We start from the raw sequence: 21700 nt of genomic DNA on the forward strand, positions 1-21700 counted from the left end.
TCACTTCCTAGAGGAAGTTCCCAGCAGTAAATTGCAGGGCTAAAGATATTTAAGAGTTTTATAGCTATTGATAGAGTACATGTTAGCGAGTTGTATTTCCATCAACAATGCCTGATTTCTCAAAGCTTTATCAATGCTTTCCATCTTTTATATAAAAATGTAAAGTAATACTTTTCTACTTAAATTAATTTTCTTTGATTACTAGCTATATTCATCTTTTTAATGATATTTTTATATATTTGCTATATGTTTATATGTTGCTTTTTATATATTTACATCTTTTTTATGTTTGCTAGAATTTTTACTTTTTGTTTTGTGTAGTAGTAAGTTTCCTTATTGATTTACAAAGATTTTTTAACTATATAAAGGTTATTTTTTATCATATGGATTACAAAAACCTATTTCTAAGTTTGTCGGTTTACTTTGTAAATATTAGTGATATTTTGAGGTGTGCTTCCCTTCAACTGTATTCATCATTTCTTTCATAGTTTCCAGCTTTTAAATCATGTTGAAAAAGAAGATTATATAAATACTTATGGCCAGGTGTGATGGCACGTTCTGTAATTCCAGCACTCTGACAGGCTGAGGCAGGAGGATCGCAAATTGAAACCAAACCTGGGCAATTCATAACTTCATGAGGGCTGAGACTATAAATAGACACTCTGTGAAGGCCCTGAGTTCAGTCCAAACCAAGCCAAAGCAAAAAAAAGCACAAATAAACAAAAAAACTTACTTAGGCTTTCTGTTAGTGCTTTTGTAGTATACGTTAATGTTTTAAAATGACCTGCAGTTAATTTTTGTATGAGGAACGCGGTGCTTTTCCTACATGTTATCCAAGTTATTGCAGCATTAATTGTGGAGCTATCTAACCAGAGGCAAGTGGCAGTCTGGCTTGTTTGTTTGCTTCTTTCCTTCACAAAAAAAAATCATCTATCCTCTTTCCTTTATTTATTTTTCTGGAGGGAAATAACTAAGATTTGGTGTATAACTGAACACAGAGGAGACATCAGGGAATGTCATAATTCTGAACAGCCAGAAATGTTATCCAATGTACTCCAGCCTCTATACGTTATCTAGTGATGAACGTTTGTGAGTAACCTATCGTATTTATTTTCACTGAGTTCCTTGTCAGAGGTGAGAATAATAAGGAACCCTGTCTAGATTTTGGGGTGTAGTCCCTGTTACACTGAATTCATAACTATTTGCCTGTCACCCTCTAAATGGAAAACAGACTTAGTGAATGAAGCCCATGGATTTATTTCTACATGATTATATAACTTTTTTTTTTTTTAACCAGTATCGGGGATTGACTCATGACTGCCTGCTTACAAGGCAGGTGCTTATGCCGCTGAGCTAACTCCCCAGCCCCTGATTATATAACATTTTAAATGATCATATCAAGTTTCAACTTGTTAACTAATTTTTTCCTTTTAGGATGCAGTCATGTGTTTTTCCTCCTGCTTCTTCTAAGTACCCATCCATTCCTTCAAAGTCTACTGTGGGGACTCAGACTGATTATCGGGATGCTGACATTCAAACTGACCCATACTCTCCAGAATACGTAGTATGTCAGAATACTATCCCTGAGCTCCTGACCCTCGCTACTCTCACCTGGGGTGAGTTGGTAATTCTCTTGAATATTTGTGATGACAGTATTGTACTAATAGTCATGCAAGCTCCCCAGCTCTTGGAAATAACACACACACAAGCAACTCTTGTTTATGGAGCAAAAAGATAAACCACAGGTGGGAAAAATATCTACAAGTCATACACTGGAATAAGGGCAAATATCTAAAATATGCAAGGCATTCATACTACTCAATAGCAAGAAAACAACCCTAAATAGGGTTAAATAAAATGATCCAGGCACCCAACCAGACATTTCTCAAAAGAAAAAATAAAAGTGATCAACAGATGTATGAAAAAATGAAGAATTTCAGAGTTACATGTGCAGAGAATTATGAGAAATAGAATTATAAACTCCAGAAAGTAAGAGTGGAGGAGGGCATAGAGAATTAAAGCAGGAAAAGATACTGATTAAAGAGTTCCCAAAACTAAGAAAAGTATGAGCTCAAAGAAAAAAGTCAGTTGAGTACCAAGCATGGTGAATTTTTACTTACCAATAAAAAGAATAAAAAAGCATGGAAAACTATTAGAGAAAAAATTCAGGTTACTCAAAGAGAAAAACAAACAAATAAAAAACCAGATTGGTATTTTGTAGTATAATTTTTAAGATTTTGGTATAACGAAAATTTCAAACTTAGTATTTTTTTTTTAAAGCCAGTCAAATTTAGCAGTGAGGGGTGGTGGTATACCAACTTTAGTGACACTAACGTTAATAAGTTCTGATAACCCACTGCCATCAGACCAGCCAAACCTAGTATTTTTTCATAAGTCAAACTGATATTAAGCAATGAAGATGAAATAAAGGCATTTTATATATAATAAAAGTATCTATCATAGGATGTCGTAAGGATTAAACAAATTTATTTATGCTACATGCTTATATCTACAACCCAGAAATGCTATTCTTAGCTATATAGCAAAGAAAAATGAACACATAATTCTACTAACAGAAATGCATAGGTGTGTTCACCAAAAGACTTGGATGAGAGTGTTTATGGTGGCACCATACGTAATAACGTCAAACTAAAAGTATCCCAAATGTTCAATAACCATAGACTGGATGAATGATACACATGTAGGAGATTTACACAGTGGACTGCCATCTAGTAGGTGGCACTGGGTGACTCTTACAAATACAGTGCTAAACGAAGTCTAATGGAAAAAGGCACCCACACTGTGCTTCCACCTACCTAAAACTCAAAGCCAATGAGAATTGGGTTAATTCATTTGGCATGAGAATGGAGGGTCTGCTGGAGATAGGTAGAGGCTGGGAAGGGAGTCTGGTGGGCACTGTGGGATTTTGTCAGTGTTCCATTCTTTGATCTGGGCCATGGCTCCATGCGATGCTCATTTTTGTACCTTTCTATATGTATTGTATGCACTAATAAAAAGTTTGCATAAAGGTAAGTAAGAAATAATGACATTGTAAAGAAAAGATGTTATCATAAAAATTGAGGGTTACTATATGCTAAGAACTGTTGCAAGTGCTATACGTTTTTAACTTTTAATCCTCATGTTTTAAATGAAGAAATATTAAAATCAGAGATTAATAATATAAAGCTTTGGGAGACAAAAGAAATGGGTCATTAGGACTGTAAAGTTCATTTTTAAATAAACATTTGTAATACACCAAGCCTCTGGTAGAAAGACACTGTCAAGGAAGGAACATTATGTGTGAAAGAGAGATATAACCATAAACAATTTATGAAATAGAAACGAATGCTATGGATATCTTTTGCCCTATATTTAAAAACTCAGATAAATTACACACTTTTAAAGAAAATATGAGTTACTACATTGATTTCAAGAATAGAAGAATAATTGTAAAGATTATTTGTTAAACAAAAGAAAAATTTTTTGGGAGTACCAGCCAGGCCTAAATAGTTTTTAAAAATAAATTTACTACTCTTTCAAGAAGGATGTAAACTCCACTGTTTTTTTTTTTTTTTTTTTTAATTGGTACCAGGGACCGAACTCACAACTGTATGCTTGCAAGGCAGGCGCTTATGTCGCTGAGCTAAATCCCCAGCCCAAACTCCAGTTTTGCAAATTCTTTTAGTTAAGAGAGAAAAAGTAAAAGTTAATTTATTCATTTTATTCAGCTAGTATGGATTTGATCTAACAACTATATAAGGGTAAAACTAAAAGTGAAAATTATAGGACAGTCTTACATATGAAGAAATATGCAAAAATTCTAAATAAGATACCAGCAATCAAATTTTGTTATATTTGAAAAGAATGACATCATAATCAAATGGGTCATTTAGGGATATTCTAGTTTGTTACAACTTCTTAAAAACCAACAAATGAAATTTACCATTTTATCAGGAAATATAAGAAAAATGCTTTACTGGATGCTGAAAAAGTATTTGGTGATATTCAATATCTATTCATGAGACAAACCCTAGATAAAGCAGGAGTTAGAGGAAACATAGAAGCCTGATAGAGGGTGTCTACAGTGGCCCTTAGTAAACATAAAAGCACAGGTGAAACTCTAGAAGCCTTACCTCACAGTGCGGAAAGACAAGGATACATTATTCACTGCTATAGTTCAGTGATGGGAAGCAAATCCTAGCCACATTTAGCATGCTCAGGACATCTGGAAGTACGCGTGGCATTCTTGTTGGTAAGAATGCTGAGATGTTTCTGGCATGCAGTAGGCACCGGGCTGGGCTGCAGGGCGTGGATTGGCATGACCCTAAACATCCTGCACGGTGCGGGGCTGGCCTTCCAAGAAACGCTGCCCCGTCTGGCAACTGCACATTCATTGAGAAATGCCATGTAAATGCGTGACAGTGAGAGAAAAATATGAGTTAGAAAGATTAGAAAGGAACAGTAAAACTGTATTTGCAGATAGACAATGTGCTCATGTAGGAAACTTAAGGACATAAAGATCGGAACTTGAAAGAGAGTTTCACAAGGTAGCTGATTATGAAGTTAACATACAGAGTTCAGTAGCTTTGCTGCATGAGTCCTATCTAATTAGCAAAATTACTGGAAAAAATCACATTCTTTATATCAACACATAACAATGTATCAAAAAATCACTTAAATTACAATATGCAAGGCATTTATAGAGAAAATTATTGTTCTTTAAGAACATACGGATTTGACTAAAACAGGGAAAACTTCCGCTTGAATAGATAACGATTTTGTCCCCAAATAAATAATGCCTTCAAGCAATTTATCTAAATTCCTACTACCAATATAACTATTGTAAATTAGCATCTTTTCTTCCCCCAAATTATTCAGAAACCACAAGAACAAGGAACCATCCACAAATTCCATCTTTAGTAAGTGAAAGTTACATGTAATCTGTGAAGTGTTAACTATTTGCAAGGACTTCAGAAGAAGCCCAGATTGGGCAGCGGCAGCGTGGGAGGGAGTGAGGAAGCTCTGGCTGGGGGAGGGACACTGGGCTCTTGCAGAAGGCAGGAGCAAAAATACACTTCCTGAGAGGAATTTGGCAGTATCTAGAATTAACAGTGATCCTGTTTTACGTGGTAGCTGCCAGACTCTAGCATTTCCTCATCTAAGAATCCTAGAGAAACTCACATATGGGCACCACCAGGCCAGTACACAGATGTTTGTTGCAGCATTCTGTGTAGTCAAAAATTCAGGAACGGTCATCTGAGAAAAGGGCTTAAATTGTAGTGATATCCTAGATTTCTAAGTCAGCGTGACCAACTCCCCAAAACAGAGCCGAGTGAAAACAGCAACATTCAGAATGGTACACATAGTACAATACTACGTTTATAAATAGTAAGTAAAACTAATAATGTCTTTTGTTTTTATACAGTCATTGCTGGCCCACAGTTAAGCTGAATCTGTCTTCTGGTTTGCATTTGTTTTTATTAGAGGAACTGACGGTAGTGCATTAGCTCAGAGCTTGGACCGCTTGGACTCTGATTTCCACTTCTTGCCAGCTGGGATTTTGTGCAAATTACTTCACCTTTAGCCCTCAGCCTTTTTATCTGTAAAAGAGTAATAATTGTATTTATGCAATACCAATATATTGAGGGTTTACATAAATTTGAACAATGCTTGGCATATTTTAAGTGCTTAAGTAATGTTACCTTTTATTATTGTAAGTTGTAAATACATTAAGTCCGTATATAAAATACTAAGATTAATTGGAAGAAGAGTCTCAAATACCTTTTGTGTTTATTTTGGGAGAAGGAAGAGGGCAGTAGGGCTCAATATGGCTAAAAAGAGTATCAACTTTATTTTTTTTTTTAACATTCATTTTATAAGACAGATTTCACTATGTAGTTCAGGCTGGATTTGAACTCACTGTGTAGCCCAGGCTGGCCTTGAATTCCCAGTGATCTCCTGGCTCAGCCTCCTGAGTGCACCACCACATCTGACCTTCAGCTTCCCTTTTTAATGTTTTAACTCTTTTTGTTAAAAGAGGTGACATGCATATGACAAAATGTGTGTGCAGCTGTTTAAATGTATTAGTGATTTTTTTCATACTTTTAATATTTTAATTACTAAAGGTACAGGGCTGGGGATTTAGCTCAGCTGGATAAGTGCCTGCCTGGCAAGTACAAGGTTGTGAGTTCAATCCCTGGTACTAAAAATAAATAATAACGATACAAAATATGTATTTATATAAATATGTATATACATGATTTTGCATATGGATAGTCATATATATATATATATATATATATACATATATATATATATATGTATATAGACTCGATAGGATACCCCCGATGCCCATTGAAATTGCTTCTGGATTGGTAGTCAGGAGGGGTAGACTTCAGAAGAATTTTATCTTTTCCTATGATGTTTCAATTTTAAACACAAGAGAAAGTGAATCCATATATTATCTGGTTTTTAGAAATACTAATACATAGCAAAATATTTGAAACAAATAGTGCAAAAATTTTTGAAGTAGCTCATTTGTACTTTCCTGTATAATTATTTTTAAGTGAAAATAAAGATTGGTTTGTTGGGGTTCGCTGATCAAATGGGAAGCGTGTTCTCATCCCCATTTAGTTTACCAACTTTTGCTCCAGAAAAGATGGTACGGTAAATGAAGGCTATGTTTAGAGGTGTGGTCCACCATAGTGTGCTAGGATCCAAGCTTGGTCTGCAGAGGTGTAAGCAGAGTCAGGTCTCAGGCAGCACCTGTAAGCTGGTTGGAAGACACAGGCAGTGGCTCAACTGCCTGCCTCACCTGGGGGTCATTAGGTCTTTGAACTTGAAGTTGGACCAGAAGGAAGCCCTAAATTGAGCATTCATTGTGGGGAACAGAATGCCATGATGATGAATTCACAACTAATGATTATTCCTTCATTCTCTTTTATTTAACATGTATTAGCTCTTTACCTTTGTCCAATAAATTCTCAACATTTTCTTTGCATTTCAAAATATGAATTGTCTAGTAAGGGACATTGCAAGGTCTGATTATTCAGTGGTCACTGATATCCTCCAGTACTTTGCAGGATCTGACATGCAGCTAATGTCTGAGACAGCATACAGCACAGGCAGTGCAACTTGTGAGTCGTGTCTAGAGGTTGTTTCCTCGTATCACTGTGTCCTGTAGCAGCCCTCAAAGTTAGGGAAGTGGATAGGACCCGAAGGGAGTAATTTACATACATGGTGGTACGTGGCTTGTCCGCTTTTCTCTAATATATGACATTTCATCCTCCAGGTCGAGGTCTCCCAGCAGGGCTGGCTGAGGTGGAAATGATAGAACGGGCCCGAGAAAAGCGCGCCTGGGAAGCCACTCTCCCTACTCTGACTGACACCTCCCAGTTTGAGAAGAGGAGGAAGATGATGAGTGCAATGGAGAGGAAAGAGTGGGCCTTCAGAGAGCAGGAGATTGAAAAGTAAGTTCAGTATTGTCTGGTCAGTTGTTCCTGCACCAATGGGAGATAGTCTATCTGTCTGTCTGTCTGTCTGTCTCTGTGTCTATCTATCTATCTATCATTTAAACCCAACCACACATTCCTAAAACAGGAATTCTCTCTCCAATAATATGATGTCTCCTGGTATGTGAAATTCTCCATGGAACCCACATGTCATCAATGCCTTCAGGACATCCCTGAACCTCCCCCCTCTCTCGTTTCTTTTAGAATCTGTCTGGCCTGTCCCAGAATCCCACTGACTTCTGCAAATCATCTTTCAGAATGACTGTTCCTTTTTGTTCATTCCCAGTGCCACTGTCCTTAGGCCTTGCTCCCTTCACAAGCAGCCATCTAACTAGTCCCGCCCGGGCACTGGGTTAAGTCAGGACACCCGGGTTCTATCTAGAGCTAACAAAGAATAACAAGATATTTCCATTTAAAGGCAAGTGAGGGATTTCTTCCATTAAGAGATGAGCTTGTATGACAATGTGTATACAACCCAGTATGCCAAGCCACTTCTGCTTTAGCTTTCCACCATGTTAACTGATGTATTTGAAGGAACAAGCTTGTTGCTGATGTGTAGAAATGATGAGACATTATTAGAATCCCAAATGCCAGCTCCCTAAAAGCTGAGGTCCCTTACACATGACAGTTATGGATACAGCTTAGTATTGTCTCAAATCTGTTCGTGTTTTTGTAGCCCCTTCTGATTAAGCATGAATCTATGTGATGTTTTGGTAAAAGTTTGCAATTTAATAGAAAATAGTGTTTGATACAAGGTAAGTATCAAACTGCCCGTTTCTGTTTTATTTTTCTTTTTAAAAATAGTTTCTTTGAGACACGGTTTCACTATGTAGTTCAAGCTGGCCTTGAACTCACCGTGTAGCCCAGGCTGGCCTTGAACTCACGGCAATCCTCCTGCCTCTCAGCCTCTTCAGTGTTGAGTTCACAGGTGTGTACCACCACACCTGGCCCAATCCTATTTTCAAAGATTTAAATTTATTGCTGTACTTTGTAGAGGCGTAAGTTTTGCCAGAAGGCATTAAAAATATTAAAAATTTGTCTGACCAGAGCGGAGGCATCACCTAAGAAAATAAGCACTTTTTTTCACTTAAGAACAGTTTTAATAAATATGTTTTGAATCCATGTTCTGGGCTGTGTGCTGTGAAATAAGAAAACAGGATGAATAGGAGACTTTTGAGTCTGGGTTCCCCTGAGGCTGGATGCAGGGGTGGCCCAAGGGTGAGTAAAAGCCCTTCATGCCAGCACCTCTGGGCAGGGTTTGCTGGGGGACGGAACAGTCCGCCCTGGTCAGATGCGTGAGCAGGGAAAGTAGCTCTGCGCTGGGTGTTGAGGAGTGACTTGAGGAGTGACTAAGAAGCAGTGACATAGACAAGGTTTCCAGTGACGGTGAAGGTAATTTCAGAGGCAACACTTACGGCAGGCCGACTATGTACAACCTAATGTTCTAAGCCAGCAGTTCTCAAAGTGTGGTCTGCAACCCAGCCACATCTACATTACCTGCTTGTGAAGGGGCCAAGACCTAGGGACAGTGGCACTGGGAACCCGTCACGCATGCAGGTCCTTGGGTCCCGTCCCAGCCGTGCTGAGTCAGCGTGGGGCACAGCACCCCAGGTCACACCAAGCCTCAGATTGCTCTGAGCCACCAAATAGTTTGAGAAAGACTGTTTTAGCACACGTATAATGCTCACAACTTTAAGGGATGGTGGCGAAGTTGAGAGCTGAAGCTGTACGGTCACAGGACCCTCAGCGGTGGAGACTTGTTCTGAGGAACCTGTGGATAGATGACTTCATCCTTCTGGACAACTCAGAGTACAGCGGCACAAACCCAGATGCTGGGGCTTGGTTACGCAACGTGGCCTCTTAATACAATAAAGAGAAACAGTAAATACAGGATGTATGTGGTTGCTGCAGCCCTACCATTTTATGTATTGTTAGCATAGAAATGCATCTTAAAATAAAAGTATACTGCAGTAAGTTTAGAAGCCAGTACCACAGCCATTGGTTACCATGGTCCAGTCCTGTGCATGGCCATGTGTGCTGTCCTTCCGCGTGTCCAGCTGGGAGGGGAACCCGCCTCTCCTAGGCTCCCCACAGCCATGCCAGTGGTGTGCTGTGTGATGATGTTACAATGGCTGTGACATGGCCAGGCCAGGGGTCTTTTCCCACTGCTCTGTTTTGTAGGATCATGGAACATGCAGTCTGTCACTGACATGGTATGACTGCATTTCTCACTCTGGAGAGAAAGGCAGCTGTTGGTTGATGTGTGGCTGGCTCCTTGTTAATAGTGCTGGTCTCTCTGTACTCATCTGTCACAGTCTCCTCACCTCCCACATGCATTCACTTTGAGACGCTCCACTGCCATGACAGATTCGAGATCTCTCCTGTCCCTTGGACAAGAACAGTTGGCTCCCCCTATTGCAGCCCAGCCACTGTGCCAGCCTTTGCCACTGTGCCAGACCTCAGTTCTCGCTGGTCTCCGTGCAGTGCTCTGCCTTCAGCTCCCTCCCCTCCTCTGCCCTGTTGGGCCTTTCTTCTCAGACTGCTGGCTGGGGCTTGATGTCACTGTGCTGTCCATGCTGGGGCCCGCACCTGTCCTGCAGCACAGCGCTTCTGGGAAGGACTGTTGTCTCATGCATTATAGTTTCCTGATTTGAATATGGTGGCACCTACTAAGCATTTGATGGTTGAGTGCATGACTTTTAAAAAGTAGCAAAAACATGTTCAGAGCTCTTGTTTTGAGAAAGAAACCTTGAAGGCTGTATGGAACAAGAGAGAGAGACCAGGTTAGGAGAGAAATGAGAAAAACTCTAGTTTGGAAACAGCTACATGATGTGTTTAGAGGGATAATCATTAGCAGAGGGAAGACCATGTGAGAAGAGGAGTACATTTCTGGGGGAACAAAATGAACCAGGTTTGTTGAGATTGTCGAGGGATAGCCGTAGTTTCCAGTAGACAGGAATGTTGCTTCAGAAACATCTGAGCTGGAGGTGCAGATGTCACGATCTTCTGCACCTAGTTGGATGTGCATGAGCGAGGTCCTTGGAGAATGCATGAAGGGAAGGGAAACAGATTTCCTGTGTACCTGCCGTGTGCCGGTTGCTGACACCGTCACACTTGCCCTAAGATAGCATGCAATGCCACGTTTTCTCTTCATTCCCCTAATACCTCACCTGCCCGCAGTACCAGCCAGCCTGGAACTGTCTGCAGACCTCTTGCTTTCCCATAGCCCCCGTGTCCGGAGAACCTTCCCACCTCCCGTCGGCCTGGCCCCTGTTCTCTATCCTTGCCCGCTGCACCTGACAGAGTCCTTGTGCCATGGAGACGCACTCCTGCAGCTGCATGGCTTTCCCACCCCGTTGGTCTGTCTTCACACTTTCGCCGGCGTGGTCTTCTCAAAGGAGGGGAACGCGGTGCCCACGAAGATGACCCTGTTTGAGGCAGCAGCCTTTCCTTTATTCTCTAGAACACCCTCTTTGAGATGCCATGTATTCTCAATGCTCTGTGATTTTCTTGAAGACTTCAGGAATTTCGCCTACAAATTTTAAAAGAGCTGCTGAGGAAACGGGACGAGAATCAAAATGAACTGAACACGAAGCACTTGGATGCCCAGTGGTGTAAACTTCAGGAAGAGAAAGAGGCAAAAATGGCCCAAATCCAGCGCACACACATCTCAAGTAATGGTGTAGTATGAACCAGGAGGAGAGAGGAGGGGGCTGCGCTTTGGGTGCTGAACCAAACCTGGTTTAGGTGTGAGAAATTCTGTGTTGGGCTTGGGGTGTATCAAGTAAGGGGTGGGAGATAAGTTATTTCTCTAAAGTAGAAGAGTAGAGAAAAATTCCTCACTCAGGAAATCAAATGACTGTGTTCCAACAGGAAGTCAAGTTATTGACATTAGCGGGTGTGTGTGTGTGTGTGTGTGTGTGTGTGTGTGTGTAGGTTTTCCGTATTTATTGGTTAAGATCCTGGATAAAGAGGTCTGTTGCTTTTTTCCACTATTGCTTCTAGAGGTTTAAGTATCCTTTTTCCTAACAACATTCTCTAAGAAATTTTAGTGCCACCATGTATCATATATGTTCACGTACTCTCTACATATTTGTACTTTATGAAAAGAAGGAATAAACAGCTTATTTTTAAATTCAGTACAGGATAAGCATGACTCAATTTCAAGTTACAATTTATACTAAGATTTAAAAATTATTAATATTTAATTTTACAGTTTTCCTTACTGGGAAACTTTTAATGTAATTTACTTATAAAAATTGTATCAACTATATACACTCAATTAGTGTTTGATCTATTGATATACACAATGCAACCAAATTTTAAACAATCGTTCAAGACTTGCAAAAGTAAAACAATTACAAAATTTAAATTCTGTAAAAATTACTCATAGTGAACTTAACCTTTAACTTTTCCTTGATGTGAGAAACGTTGACTTTTAACCAGCTGCTGTGTATCCATGCAGATACTGTTCACATCCTTTCTTTTCAGTGTGTGGTGTAACTAGCGATGGAGATAGCTAACTTTTATAGATAACAGTAAGATATAAACTCTTTTTAATTCTAAAATTCCAAGTCATGCGCAAAAGCGCTGGTGGTGAAACATGACCTCTGTTTTAGAGTTACATTCTTGCTGTGTTGAGTCATCATGAAATCCATTCATTTCAGCAGCTTCCAAATGAATCAAAGTAGAATTGATTTACTTCTCTGCATTTCTAATTCACAGCAATATTTTGGAGGTAACCATAGAGATATATTTTATTTCAGCAATCAGAAAACTTGAGAGAAAGAGCAAAGATATAGAAGGGAAGTTCAAGAGGAGAGATATCATCGAGGAATATGCTGATCCTGCATCGCAGGTCTATGGGCCTCTGTCTCGCCTTGGTCGTTTCCCGGACAACAGCTCAGAGGATTTTGTGGTAAAAAATCACTATCTGAATACTTATGAAGGTAAACAATTTATATAGCTAGAAGTATAGTATAAGAATATTATCTTACATGTATGGATTAAAACATATAAATTTAGATTAAAAGCTAAACATCAAAAATATTTGTAGGAAACAGCAATATGTGCACATATTAAATATGTACATATTTAGTACGATTAATGTGAGTTCATATAAATCAGTAAAAACTGCTAAGACCTAAATAAGCAAATGGACACACTATAGAATAATTTTAACAAGAAGCAAGCTCAACTAGCCGCTAAACATTTGAAAATGTTTAGTACCAATAATAATAAAAGTTATGTAATAATGAACTAGAAAAAAATTTTAGGTCAGGTTTATGAAGCAAACAAGATACATATAATGGAATTGAGCCTTTACCAAGAAATATCAGAAAATTAGAGGCAAAGGGATGGATAACAGGAGATAAATTCATGGAGAGAGCAATATTTTTTATGAAGCACACAAAACTTGTTTAAAAGATTTAAATTTCGGTTGCCAAGTTGAAGCATCGTGTGGCCAAAATTGTGACATGATTTGCTGAATACACGGTTGAACTTATGTCTCTGGCTGACTGTTTCCAAGCAGAAGATGATAGATTGGTAAACATCTACTTAAAGTGGTGGCCCCATTTATCATGGGATTAATTTTCTATTGCTTATTATTGAACGTATTGCTGTGCTTTAGGACAATGTTTATTTCAGAGTATATTTTTCATTTTATGATCTAATGAAGAATATGAATTAATTATAGAAAAATATGCTTTACTTTCTAGGGATGATTCATTCTATTATATAAGATATATCTTATCAACAATTCTAATGAAACCACTTAGGAAACAGCTACTAAAATTAACAATGTAATTTTAAAATAGCAATTGTAAGCAATGGATACTAAAAACATGCGTTTCCTTCCCACAGGTTTAGTTGAACTTGAGTCAAGTCTCCCACGTTTTGTTACACAGCTAGTAATCAAACCTCCAAAACCAAAAGTCATTACCACCAAAGCAGGTTTCCTGAAGAGGGCAGTGAGGATGGACTATGAGTTGGCAGAGGTCCATAAGGTATCGTCATCATCTGGAAGAAAACATGCTTTTGGTGTGATGTGTCGGTAAATGTTGCACTCCAAAAACTGCACTTTGTCTTGGGCAGTAGTGGCCAGCAGGTTTATCATGCAGCCCTGTGTGCTTTTTCCTCTGGGAACCTTCTCTTCTGGACAGTGTCCATGATGTGTTGACCCACTGTGCTTCCCTACCTTCATTTCAACATGTGGGAGAACTGAGGACTATGCTCTTGGTTTCAGAAGTCAGGTTGTTTTATGAAAATGTTGCCAGTTTTCTATCTGTATCATCAATACACTGAGCAATAACAATTTCCAGCACTATACTGGGATATACTGTTGGTGTTAATAGTTGTAATTGGCTCCTAATTTTCCCTTTTTAGGTAGGTTATCAGGGCATCGTGAAGAAAAGAAGCCATGTTCAATTTCTTTTTCATCTAGTTTAAAACTTGACTAAACAAAAAAGTTCAATGGGCGTCATTAGCATGCACTGGAATCCCGGGCTCTGTCTGTTCAAACAGTGCTGCTGGAACCCACCCTCAGTAGGTCTGAGTAAGGATGTTGGAGAATTGGGGTGTGTGTGTGTGTGTGTGTGTGTGTGTGTGTGTGTGTGTGCACACTTCTAGGTGATGCTGATGCTAAGCCCAGGAACCACACTTTGAGTCCCACTGATACATGACATCACTGTTTGTTACATGTTACTTGTTACATCTATTTCAATAATATAACAAGAATCCACAAAGAACATACTTAATGTAACAAAGAAGACTTTGACAATAATTTACATATATCTCTGTGGTTCATTTCCTCCTCCTCTCCCTATCTTTGAAAACTGTTCACCACTTTCTCTCTTTCTGTGAGAGGTTTTTTTGTAGATCTCTATTATTAGGCTATGGAAGTTCCCTTTTACTTCTAATTTATTAAAGCTTTTAATGATGTGTCTGTGTTGAATTTTATCAAGTGTTTGTTTGCATCTAGTGAGATAATTATATTTTTCTTAAAATTATTATGATAACATTTATTATAAATACTAATTTATCCTCATGTACCTGGAATAAACTTGCCTTGGTTAAGTTATATTAACTTATTTTTAATAAATTGTGGGCTTTGACTTACTAATGCATTGATTAGGATTTTTGTATCTCTATTCAGGGGTGAAACAGCTTTCCCATTTTGACTCTGTGTAGGGTGGGCGTCAGTGTTGGACGAATCTCCTGAAATGAAATATGGAGTGTTCCCTCTTCCCTCTCTTTTGAAAAAGAGTTTGAAACAGATTAGGATGATCTATCTCTTTAGTTTTGAAGAATATATGCATACAATTATCTAGGGCTGCATATCTGGGTCCAGCTCCTCTGTTTATTCAGGCTGTTTTTTGTAGTTGTTGTTGCTGTTTGTTCTGTCTTTGGTATGTCTTTTTTTGTTGATAGCCTGACATCTGGCCTCAGGAAATGGAAAATGAGGTAAACTTGACTGCGAGTTTCAGCTGTTGAATGTTTGTCGCAGCTAGAGGTATCAGAGGCTTCCTATTATTTTAGTGCCCATTTTTAAAATCTTCCCTCTTGGATTTGGGGCAAAATGCAATTTATATGGACTTCTCAATTTAGAGTACTGAAGAGAGTCACTGAATATCAGCATTAGAGTTTCTTTTAGTCTTGAGGTTACATTATTTTGAGAATCCAGAACTACAGAGATGAAGTATTTTTTAAAAATACTTTATGAACCATGTCGCAGAAGTCATGGAGGAGAAATATCCAGAATGGCAGAAAGGAATTGCCACAGTGCAGTATTTTTAGGACACTCTTGCTAGAATTTATACTGGAATGTATTGTTGATGCTTTGTTGCTTGTCATAAAACAGACTAAAAGAGTCTTCTACCAATCAGCCTTTTTGTCTGTTTATGAAATCCATTTGCTAAACATATTTGCTTGTTTTTTGACCAAATTAAAATGTATTATTGGATAATATTTTCCCTAATATTTTCATGTTCATTTTCACTCAGTTATACCATTCAAAACAATTACTAGGCTGGATTTGAAGGGTTTTGTTTATTTGATTATGATTTTGATTGGACTTCTTAACCAGACATTTTCTTAAACTGTGAAAATAATTTTTAATTTTTTTCTCTAAACTTCAATTAATTTTTTCTTGTATTTAAAATTTATTAGTTTATTGACTAAGGAACATCTTTATCATTCAAAAATCTATGAGTTATATAAGAATATTAAGTGTTTCCTCTCTGTCCCTGTCTTTCTTTGGAGACAGCCCAAGTTTGTACTTGCATGGCTATCCTTCCAGAGACATTTGTGTATGTGTGTACATGGCTGGGTGTACATATGTGTGTGTATTTATGAATATACATGACTATAAGTACATATAAGCATATTTTAAATTCTTTCTTATACATATGTCAATATACAAAACACACTGTTCTACACTTGCATTTTTTTTTTATTTACATGTTGGGGATCAGAAAAACATCCTTATTATCTTTTATATTTTCACAATATAACTTTCTATACATTTTCTAAAATTATTATTGTAGTTAGGGGTTGCAAGGAGAACAATTACATACTGGACATATAATTTATAATATTATTTCATGATGGTCACCCAGAGTTAAATACAAGAAAGTACAGGAAATCTGTCCACAACACTAAAGACCGAGAAAATCTAGCCGAGGGCCTGGATCCCACAGCAATGTCTTTCATGAGTCCAGCTGAAGACTGAGGGCCCATGACAGTGACTCATGCAAGTTTATTTTACAGATCTGCACTGGGAAGGCCCAAAAGTCAGTGGTGGAAGCTAGAAAGTCTATGCCAGTGGGGTGAAGGATCTGTGCTAGCAGGCTGAGAGTTCTGCACTGGAGCCAAGAAGCAACACTCAAAATAAGAACCAGGGTTCCCCTGAAAAGTACCACAGCCATCCTCAGTGACAGTGAGGTCCTGAGCACCTGTGATGATGAGAACAGTCGAGCATATATCGGGAAGACAGGATGACAAACTTCTCTTTATGATTAAACAGCCCACATCTTTCCCTCCTGAGCCAGGAAGCGGTACTTAAATTAAGGACCAAAGCTCCCCTAAAGAGAACGATAGCCAACTTTCAGCGACAAGGTCCCGAGCTCCTCCAACAGTAAGGGCAGAATTTATATCAGGGAAGCTAGCTCTGATGAGCTTCTCCAAGAGAACTAACAGCTCCAAACAATAGCAACACTTAGGAGAATCCACAATGCTACTTCTCTTGTTTATGCTGGCAACATTGGGTCGTATATACTCAACCCCATGCCGATTTAATTCATCTGGTGTTTAAATTGACTACCAGTTACCAACCCACTACAATTATTTTACCAGTGTCACTGTTTTTGACAGTTAGTTAGATTATAGCTTTTTAGTATTACAAACAATGGTGCAATGATTAGTTTATTTGCATATAATTTGATACACGTGCAAACACATCTAAAAGATAAATTCCTAGACAGGGAATGGCTAGATCACAATGTATATGCATTTATAGTTTTGATGGACATTGACAAATTTTCTTACACAAATGATGCATCAGTTTCAGCAATATGTAAGACTGCCTGTTTTCCATGTTCTTTTTCACCAAAATCAGTTATAAATGGCTGATTTGGAAATGGTTTCATGGAGTAGTAAACTGGTTTTTAAAAATGCTTTATGAGCTGTGTCATAGAAATCGTGGAGGATGAGGCTCTTCTCTTGAGATATTGGACTTCACAATTATTAAATACTTTCAGACCGCTTCTGCTTTCTGTTTATGCACTAGTTGTTTGCTACTAGAGAACTCATACATATATTGGCTGTCACTTATGTTTGAAGAAACACAGAGGCTCCATTACAATTATTAGAGTGTTTAAAATTTCTCTGTATAGTCTGCATATTTTTACTAGTTTCACTTTTTAGTTTGCTTTTAAAATATCATTTATTTATATTTTCATGGGAAATAAAATTTAAAGTTAAAAATTAAAGAATGACTAAAAATCAGAATTATTGGTACTTTTAAAAATATTCCCCTATGGCTAACATAGAATCAAACAAAATCTTTTTTTATTATTATTTTTATTTTCCAAATCCATTTTATTTCAAGGAGAGAAAGAAAGAAAGAAAGAACTAAAACAAAAATTCAAAACACATCAATTAGGGGCCCACAAAGTACATATATTGTGCATTGTCATCCCCAAATCATTCACCCAGAGCACAAGACATCTGCATTCAATTGTCTGAACAGTACCAGCACAAATCTCTTCAGTGAACTCAAAGAAATCAGTAGAATAACTATCTTAACTATTTTTACATTCATATACATATACATGTACTTTTTCTTTCAGCTGAGATAATATGTTTACACATGTCTTATTTATTTCATCTAATTAGTATGTTCTTTTTAAAAAAATTTAAAGAAAGACTAAACAAAACAGAACATAGGTAGAAATAATACATACATTCAGACAAAAAAATAAACAGTAAGAAATCATTAGTTGATGTTTGCATATTGCCGTTTTACTAATAGTTGTTCAAGGTACAAGAGTGGAATATGTAAAGTGGGAATTCAAAAACCAGATTGCAAACAGTTCTATTCAACTGTCCAACAAAAATAGTAACATGGTTGTCAATCCTATACACTTAAACCTACATGCAGTTATCCATATCTTCAATGATGTTGAGATTGAATAAACCCAAGCAGGCTAATATCACTCTGAACAAAGAATAATACTATTGCTGGGTTTCACATTCTGACATTCTAGGATCAGCACTGGGTATTTTAGTGTCTCTTTTTCTTCAGAGTATCTATTCATTTCATCATATGTCATTAGATCAGGTCTCATAAACTGTTTATAGATTCTACACATGCATGAGTCTTAATATGTATCTCTATCCTTTCTGTATTAGAGGGAGAAACAAAACAAAGCAAGGCAAAACAAAACATATTCCTATAAACACATGAAATGAAAAAAAAAACCATATAAGACCATTGTACAAATCGTTCTACCATGGTGTTGTCTCTTGTTATCTCCAATAGAATTGGCTATCTCATCGGACATAGTATAATTGAATATATCAGTACATAACAGTATTAATACAAACAAAACCTTGTATAATAGAACTTCAAAAACTGGCAGTTATCAGCCAGAATATGTATTGTAGAATCTTGTCATCTTCAGTGTAGTGGCCTATACTCTCAGACTTGATGCTATCAATCATATCAGTTTTGAATAAAACCTTCTCTACCTCATTTATGTTACGCTCTTTTTTTGCCATCAATTGTCTGCTTATCTTCTTCATTCTGTTTTCTGCTCCATTCATTGAGGCGTCTCTGCCACTATTCCTGGAATCCTAGTACTTTTCTCTCTTTCTAGAATGCTCTCCAGTATTCTCTGTAGAGTTGGATTGGTGGTTGCAAATTTCCTAAGTTCCTCTTTGTCTTGGAAGCATCTTGTTTCTCCATTAATTTCTAGAGACAGTTTAGCAAGGTATATCAATCTGGGCTGGAAGTTATTTTCTTTCAGGGCTTGGAATATTTCATTCCAGGTTCTTCTTGACTTGATGGTTTGTGTCGAGAAGTCTGCCGTTATTCTGATGGGCCTTCCTTTATAGGTGATCTGTTTCTTGTCTCTAATAGCTTTTAATATTCTGTTCTTATATTGAATTTTTGGGATTTTGATTATTATATGCCTGGGTGTAGCTCTGTTTGGGTTGTAGGTGGCTGGAGTTCTGTATGCCTCATATATCAGAATATGATTTCCTTTTCCTATGTTTGGGAGTTTTCCTTAATTATTTCTGTGAATAGCCTTTGTAGTTCCTTTCTTTGTACCCCTGCATTCTTTGTACCCCTTCATTCACATTCTTTATTCTCAAGTTATAGATCCTCTTGTCACCTTCTAGCCTTTGTATTGTTACTGCTTGTTTCTTTGTTATTTTTAAGAAATTTTCCCTTTAATAATCCCACATTGCAAAACTGTCCTACAGTTTGGATAATCTATACTTAGTTTCTTTCAAGCTGATTTGCCATCTTCCCATAGAGTTTTTTTTTCCCATAGAGTTTTTAATTTCCTGGTAATCTCTTTGAATCTGCTTCATGTATTCTATATTTTGTTTATATTCTTCATCAAATGGTTCTCTCCTTTGTTTGAGTTCCTCCCTTCTTCCGTCTGTGCCTGCTTGAAGGGAGCTTAGTATCTCTTTTATTAACCTTCTTATATCTTGCTTTATTTGGTTAGTTATTTCACTTTTGAACTCGTCTATGAGGTCCCAAATATATCTCTTTATGTCCACTGGCACTGTGTCTGATATTGCATGTTTGCTGTTCTCATTCCCTTTTGTATTTGCCTGTCCGGGTCAATGTTCTCAGGGTTGGGACCTGGGGACTTTTTGTTGTTGCTTCCTCTTCCCATCTTTTTTGCTTCTTCCAGGAGGCCCCAGTTTTTTTCTTGTTGGTTACAATTCTTCTGAAGCGTGCTGGCTAGATGACCCTTCCCACCGCTGTGTGCTAGTGAGTTGCAGACAGGGACAGCATATGCTGCCCCCTCCCCTCCAGGTCAGTCTAACTGCTGTGGTTTGCACTACTGTATTACTTTGTGCCACCTCCCCTCTGGACCAGACAAACCTCCAAGGCTCCACTGAACCAGTGTGGTTACTGTGCACCACCGCTGCAGGGACCTGACCTCGGGTAACCTATTGGGTCCCAGCTGGGTCACATGACCCAGGCCTAGCTCACTCCACCAATCCTGTTTGGGAAGGGAACAATTGACTGAAGTCACAGCTGCCCTTTGTACTTGCCAGTCCTGCCTGATCCCAGAATGTCATCCACTGGAGCTCCTCTATTTATGGAATGGCTCTAGTCCCGTCACTCACCACAGGTCAATATAGGCACCCTGCCAACTCAGCCCTACATTCGGCTCACTGACCTCCGAACTCAATATAACTGCACCTCCAGTGAGTCGAAGTGGCGGGTCCTTGGACAGCTCAACAAGTCATGGCGGGACCCCAGCCAGTCGTGGCAGGACCTCTGATGGTTAGCAAGTCGCCTTAATTTCTTCTTGGGATGAGAGAATTCATCTCCCTCTGTTTGGGACTCCCTACTCTGTATTATGTTGAATTCTAAGTTGACTATCTCAGGGAGCTTCTGTAGCCAGTTGTTATCTATCTGCCATCTTTGCTTCTCCTAATTAGTATGTTCTTAAATTGCATCCATTTTCCTGTAGAAGTCTCCTGTTTATCCTTCTTTATAGCTGAGTAGTACTCCATAGTATAAAAATACCACATCTTTTATTTTATTTAAATATTTTTATTTTAAAGAGATTAAGACAAAAGAGGATATAACAAAGCAGATCAGATCAAAACAATGCAAGAAACACAGCATTTTACCACAAGACAACCCATAATTAACAGTAGCTACCATAGTGTCTCTTTCTTTGAAATAGTTGAGAATATAGTATCAAGCATAACAAAACTATAAAACCATTCAAGAGAATGAAAGCATTACAGGGCTCTCAGAACCAAATAGCATAACAATGGGCTGCTATATTATTTCATTTTCCATAGAAAATTTGTTTATATTATCACACATAATAATATTCAATAAGATAAAATAGGTTAGAACCAAAGGCAATAGAAAAACAAAAGCATAATAGGACTTCAGAGTCAGATGATACTAAATCAGCTCTGGATATATATATATTTTTGTCTTTTTCCTTTTTATTGGTACCGGGGGTTGAACTCACGACTGCCTGCTTGCAAGGCAGGCACTTATGCTGCTGAGCTAAATCCCCAGCCCCCGGCTCTGGATATTTTAATGTCTTCTTTAAAATAGCTGTTTATACTATCACAGATAATAAAATCAAACAAACTAGGATAAAACCATTCCAACTAATGAATACAGACATTTTAAGGCTTCAGAGCAGTGTAATGGGGAATCATGATTACTATAACCTCTTATGTACTCTTACCATTTCTTATACTAAGGAGACTTTGGTATTTATACATGTGAGTTTGATTTATTTCACTAATGAGTATGGTGTCAAGTTGTGTCCATTTATTTATAAATATCTCCGTGTGATCATTCTTTATAGCTGAGTATTACTCCATTGTATAAAAATACCACAACTTTTTTATCCATTCCTCAGTTGATGGGCACTTAGGTTGTTTCCAAGATCTGGCTATTACAAATT

At 37.9% G+C, this 21700-nt stretch overlaps 1 protein-coding gene across 1 annotated transcript in view; it reads left to right on the top strand.

Moving 5' to 3' along the window:
* Cfap91 (cilia and flagella associated protein 91) overlaps window positions 1-21700 on the top strand; it is a 56130-nt gene that overhangs the window by 11964 nt on the left and 22466 nt on the right. Inside the window, exons 6-10 of the mRNA XM_003469223.5 lie at window positions 1435-1616; window positions 7292-7469; window positions 11028-11185; window positions 12278-12460; window positions 13377-13519. Coding sequence (XP_003469271.2) covers window positions 1435-1616; window positions 7292-7469; window positions 11028-11185; window positions 12278-12460; window positions 13377-13519 — 844 coding nt within the window. The remainder of the gene's footprint in view (window positions 1-1434; window positions 1617-7291; window positions 7470-11027; window positions 11186-12277; window positions 12461-13376; window positions 13520-21700) is intronic.

This window comes from Cavia porcellus, unplaced genomic scaffold, assembly GCF_034190915.1.
Source record: "Cavia porcellus strain 051 isolate PalLab524CR breed Dunkin Hartley unplaced genomic scaffold, mCavPor4.1 scaffold_15, whole genome shotgun sequence".
Classification (NCBI taxonomy): Eukaryota; Metazoa; Chordata; class Mammalia; order Rodentia; family Caviidae; genus Cavia; species Cavia porcellus.